Here is a 6,000-nt window from a genome sequence, read left to right as displayed (position 1 = left end):
GCTTTAATTCTTTTTGTAACACCAGCAGAGTTGTATCATCAACATCTGGGGGTCACTTTTAGGACCTAAGTCCTCCGACTCTTCTCTTGGATCATATCCCCACTGCTCAAGAAGGTCACAGGGTACTTACTCCCCAGATGCTCTCAGTGCTTATTTTATTTGATTTTCTCTATATGCTCCGAGGTAGGACAGACATTTCGTAGATACAGAGATCCTAGGATTGGAAGGTCACAGCCTGTGTCAGAGGCAAATGTAGTAACCAAGTTATATTGGACACATGAGAATCGCCACCAGTGAGGGCTTTGTGAGAACCAGAACTCACATTCCATCTCTGAGAGGGAACTCCTGGGTACAGCTTGCCCCAGAAGACGGCTTTTATGTTCCTCCATCAGAGTGCATGTGTGTGTGTATGGTCGGGGGCGGGGAGGGGGGGAGAGTTTCATGTTTTCAGTTTTTCCACCAATACCGGTCATCTTCATCAGAAGAATACCAACTGTCACCAATTATGATCTGTGGCTTGAGTTGTTGGACCTCCTCCAGAAGCTTCCGTATTTGAGTGGGATATTGCCATTTCCACAACCTGGAGAGGCAGAAGGGGGACACATTACTCTGGGAATTTGCTTCTGCTTCTTCTTTCCTTAAAATTCCTGGAAACTCCATCAAGGATCTGAGACCTCTTCTTGTACTCTTGAGGTGCTCCACAGAGGAGGAGTAAATCCCTACATGTGAAGGCACGCTTGCATGCATTAGGTGCTACACTGAGCTTTTATGGGCATCTGCCCCTCACCACGGTCTTTAGAGGCAGGCATGATTATTCATCCATCCATAAACTCCTTCCTGAGAACCTACTTTGTGCCAGGTCCTGTTATAGGGTTCGGAGGCCCAGTGACGAATAAGGCAAAGCCCCTACCCTCAGGAAGCTTATATCCCTAGGGCAGGAGAAACAGGTATTCAAATAGATACACAGCATCGTTTCCATTTTACAGATAGGGAAATAGGCTCCTGGAAGGTCCATTAGTAAAATCTAGGTCTGACTCTTCAACTGCCAAGTCCCATGATCACAGGCTGAGCTTGTCCAAAGCTACACTGCTTCATGAGTCATTGATGCAAATATGCTCTCTTTCAACCCAATGTTCTGCCTTTCCAGCTTATCTGCTGAAGAGACCACTGTGACAGTTCTCGCTGTCCACACTGAAGTCTCTGAATCCACAGAGCCATGCCTTCCATTCCATCCTTCCCCTCAGATCCCACACTACAACCACCCTGTTACATCCATACGTCAACACTTGACCCCTGCACAAACCCAACCACTGTAAGCTGGGCTACACAGAGGCAGTTTTTCAATCAGGGAGTTTGCTATTGAAATAAATACAGGACAACCAACCTCAACGGTCTGTCCCTCTTAACCGTTTTCCAGTGGGGAGTTTGGTGGTGTTAAGTACACTTGCACTGTTGTGCGGCCATCTTCGCCATCTATCCTCATAACTTTTCATCTTCCCCAACTAGAACTCTGTGCCTATTAAACACCGACTCCCCATCCCCCTCCCTCTCCCCCAGCACCACCATCTACCTTCAGTCTCTATGGATTTGACTGCTCTCAGGACCTCACTTAGGTAGAATCATGCAGTATTTGTCTTCTTGCACCTGACTTACTTTGTCCATGTTATAACAGGTGTTAGAACTTCCTTTTGTTTTAATGCTGAATGATATTCCACTGTGTGGATATATCACACTTAATTTACCCATTCCCCTGACCGCAGATGCCTGGGCTGCTTCCGCTTTTTGACTACTGTGAATAATGCTGTTGTAAACATGGATGTACAAGTAATTCTTCTAGATCCTGGTTTCAGTTCTTTTGGGTATGTACTCAGAATTGTTGGATCATATAGAAATTCCACTTTTAGCTTTTTAAGGATAAACATCTGATTTGTATGTTGTCTCTCCATTCTTCCTAAACCCATCCAGAAGTAAGCCCCATGATATCAGGCACCTTGCCTCTGTCTCTATCCCTATCCTCAGTACGGTGTCCAGAACACAGTGGGCACTTAGTGGTTGGATCAAGGATCTGGTTGGTAAGCCACATCTCAGCTTCTGGGATAAAGCATTTCTCCACCAACCAGGATGCTCTGTAGCAGAAGGAGCTTTGTATCTCGAAAGACAATCGCCAGGGACTCACCCGATTATTTGTAGGTTAGATGTGGGTTGTGCAAAGGCGGGACACAGCTTCATCATTCCTACGGGGCTGAAATTGTTCTGCATCAGATTCAGGCTGGTCAGGCGCTGGCTACAGAGGAGAGCCGAGGCGAGGGCCTCACAGCAGCCAGAAGTCAGTCCACACGCCTCCAACCTGCAGGGCCAACATGCCAAGAAATGCCTCCAAAGTTCAATGACCGACCCTTCCACCCACTGGACCTTCATGGCAATGTTTAAGATAGAGGGGTGGGCTCTACCACTGGCGTTTCTGGTTCCACAGTTCTGGGGAGGAACCTGGACATTTGCATTTCTAACGGATTCCCAGGCGATGATGCTGGTTCTCTTGTTAAGAGCCGCTGGGTGACTTAATTACAGTTGTGGAAAGAATGAAAGATAAAGAAAGGGTGAGAGCACTTGCAACCAGGGAACAAAGCAAGGCACGTTGAGAAAGGCTTGCTGAGAACCTGCATTTCACCTGGAACCCAAGAGGCAAGAAGGAAGCCAGGTGAACGGGGCAGGAAGTAGAGATATAGGCTTGGGAACTGCACGCACCTGACCCTCTCAGAAGGAAGGCTGGGACATGTCTGAGACTCGGACAGGGAACCAGACAGCCACAGGGGAGTCAGAGGCCATGGTGTGAGAGGAGGCTGGGCATTTTAGGTCCCATTAAGGATTTAGGATTTTATCCTAGGAGCAGCTAAGGGCCAAACAGCTTTGTTGGATGTAATAATTGGATGGTGGCCGTGTTCTCCCATGTTGGAGATGCGTGTTGAGGTATTCAGAGGCTGAACAACAAACTATAACTTGCTATGAAATGGTTCACCAGATAGAGCAAAATACTGATGATCATTTAAACTGGGTGGTGAGCATGCAGGTTTTTAATGTCCCAATCATTCTAGATTTTGTGTATTTGGGAACGTCTTGTGATAAAGTAAAAAGTCGTGGGATGTGCTCAAGTAGTTTTAAGTGCCTATAGTTAGATGGTGAGGTGGGGCTGAATAAAGCTTATTGTTATTATTGGTTTTGCTTCTGCAATAATATCTAAGCCTCTGTGAAAACAGGAAATCTCTACTAGGGAGGCTTTGGAAAGAGGTGAGGGAAGGTAATTCAGTGATAGCATAAGGCACTTGATAAGATTCCCGATATGAGTGAGGTTAAGCTGATAGCGGTAGAGATTTTTCCTCTATTGTTTCAGAAAGTAGGGAACGTGGGCAGATATTAAGTGGTTTCATGGTGGAACGTGCAGGGCCTTCCTATGAAATGGCTTCATGTTGATTCGAAGGGGGTGAGGTCATTTCTTGAGCACCAGGGAGAACAAGGTTCGTTCAAATGGAATTGTGAGAGTTGGAACACTGTCTTTGTTCAGCAACTTCATGCCCAGGTCCCCCTTCCTTTTCACCCAGCCCTCATACAGGGGACCCCAGGAACTCACCCGAGCCTCCTCAGAGAAGCCCTCCTGTGTTTCAGTCCCTCACACAGTGCTATGATGCCTTCATCACCCAGGGCATTCACCGCCAGATCCAGGCTCTTCAGGTGTTTGCTCCTTGTGATCACATGGGACAGTTTCTTGCAGCAGGCCGCGGTGAGATGACACTTAACCAATCTGCAAGAGGAGAGCCCATGTCATTTGAGGAGAGGGTCAGAGGGGGACGATGCCCAGAAACATCAGTGGGGTTTTCCTGGACTCCTTCCTCACTGGTAACCTTTCTGTCCATCCCTGGGAATGGCTTAGGTTGTGCAGCATCCAGTGGCTCAGGTGAGGAGGGATGATAGTGACAGGTGGGGAAAGCATGTGATGTGGCTGGAGGGATTTCTGGAAAAAGAAATGAGCACATCAGAGCTTGCTTCCCACCTGCAGATGGGATGAAGATTCCCCCAGGTGGATGGAGAAAAAGAGAGAAAAAAAAAAAAGAGAAGTCGGTAGAGTCCCTGAGAGGGTGAGAAAAGATGACAGATGACAGAAGGTACTGAAATGCTAGATGGGTTTGGGGTCCAAAAGGAGAGGCGTCTTGTGCTTCTGTTCCCGGGACGAATGGGGAGGGTGGGGGCAGAGAAGGCCCCTGAAATACTGACTGGATGATTCATCTGAGTAGAGATGAAGGGAACAGCTCCACTGTCTCCTGTCTTCAGCTGAGAATAGAATGATCCCACTGGGGATGAGAGAGTCCATCTTCCCGAGGCGTTCACACCAAGAATGAGCAAGAGCTCACACCTGCAGACCAGGTGGGAATGGCTAAGCCTAAGATGCCAGCAAGGATCAGTGATGATGATCCCCCAGCATTTAAATGTAACCCCAAAGAAGTGGCGCCTCCAAGTAATTAAGCTTTAGTTTCTACACCATGCAAAAGTAGAGCTCGAAACACTGATTTCATGAAAACAAACATAGGAATAATACTTGGGGGGGGCACTCAGCTCTGTGGGCTATGATCTCTATCCAATTTCTTTCTCTTGTTTATTATTGGAGAAGGAGAGATATTAAAATGGTCCTACTTTTTGGTTCACTGATTTTTTTTTAAAGATTTTATTTATTTATTTTACAGAGAGATAGCGAGAGAGGGAACAAAGCAGGGGGAGTGGGAGAGGGAGAAGCAGGCTTCCCGCGGAGCAGGGAGCCCAATGCGGCGCTCGATCCCAGGACCCTGGGATCATGACCTGAGCCAAAGGCAGACACTTAATGACTGAGCCACCCAAGTGACCCTCTACTTTTGTAATTGAGAAGAAGATACTACCAAGTACACAAAGATTCAGAAGGTACGCATGACTAAAACATTGGACATAAGCTTAGTGTCCAGCTTTAGGGGATTTTTAAAGTTATGATGCATCATTCAGTGGCATACCATTCCATACTTAGTTTATGATTATGATCTGCAGATCCTCAAGGGACAGAATGTGAGACCAAAAGGCAAGGTTTGGGCTCCTAAGGGAGTTCTGGTTTCCCCTGCAAATGATTGGTAGGAGAACTACATGAGCCTAGACATGTGAAATATTTAAAGCCTTATGCCTGCCATGTGGCAAGAAGCTTTTAGCGGTAACTGCTGGGATCCTTTCTTTGTAATACTTACACATCCAGGAGGAATTTGCCAAAGTGTTAACTGCTTTGTCAGATTGGAGATTCATTTCTGTTCATTGATATCTTTTAACTTTTCTATAGTCTGTTTAAGGATGGAATACTCTTATCAAAGAGAAACATTCCAATAAAAGGTAAAGAAATTTGAGCCCCAGAGGAAGATGTTGAGAGAGAGCCTCCATCTCCACCCTACATACAGAATGAACAGCTGAAGAGTAACTTAGGGCAAAAAGAGGTTTTCTGAGAAGCGAAAGGTTTTTAGAAATCGAGGGTGACCTAAGCTCCAAAAATCCTATCGTGGGTTCCTATCTGGACTCATTTCCGTGTCCTTCCCACACTCACTGTGGTAAACAGATGAAAGCCTGAGCATCAGTTGACCCAACTAGACCCAATTACCAGAACTAATTTTTGGTACCAGTCTTCCTGCTCACATCTCTGGACTTTCTAGGAACCCCAGGCCCCAATATAGTAGAACTGACCCCCGACAACCATTGAAACTTACTCCAGGTCCTGGAGGTGACAAGATGGTTCCATCAGGACCTCGCAGAGAAGGTTCATCCCACCATCTTCCACGGGGTTCATGCTAAGGCTCAGATGTGTCAGATGTTTATTGCCCATAAGTGCAAACGCAAGAAAGCCACAGCCGGCGACATCCAGGTTGCATTCATTTAGTCTGCAGGGCACACACAAGGGAAAGAGGAGGGAGGTTTCAGCTTGGGTAACAGGACGACCATGAAGTG

The 6,000-nt window shown here is 46.7% G+C and overlaps 1 protein-coding gene across 1 annotated transcript in view; it reads right to left on the bottom strand.

The window, feature by feature from the left end:
- Positions 1-447: 447 nt before the first annotated feature.
- The window catches only part of NLRP5 (NLR family pyrin domain containing 5), a 30,672-nt gene continuing 25,119 nt past the window's right edge, over positions 448-6,000 (bottom strand). Inside the window, exons 12-15 of the mRNA XM_035724924.1 lie at positions 5,763-5,933; positions 3,626-3,796; positions 2,177-2,347; positions 448-580 (exon numbers count right to left, since the gene is read on the bottom strand). Of these exons, the coding sequence (XP_035580817.1) occupies positions 448-580; positions 2,177-2,347; positions 3,626-3,796; positions 5,763-5,933 (646 nt within the window). The remainder of the gene's footprint in view (positions 581-2,176; positions 2,348-3,625; positions 3,797-5,762; positions 5,934-6,000) is intronic.

The sequence above is a fragment of the Zalophus californianus genome, chromosome 17 (assembly GCF_009762305.2).
Source record: "Zalophus californianus isolate mZalCal1 chromosome 17, mZalCal1.pri.v2, whole genome shotgun sequence".
In the NCBI taxonomy this organism is placed as follows: Eukaryota; Metazoa; Chordata; class Mammalia; order Carnivora; family Otariidae; genus Zalophus; species Zalophus californianus.
This window is presented reverse-complemented; position numbering and strand designations above follow the sequence as displayed.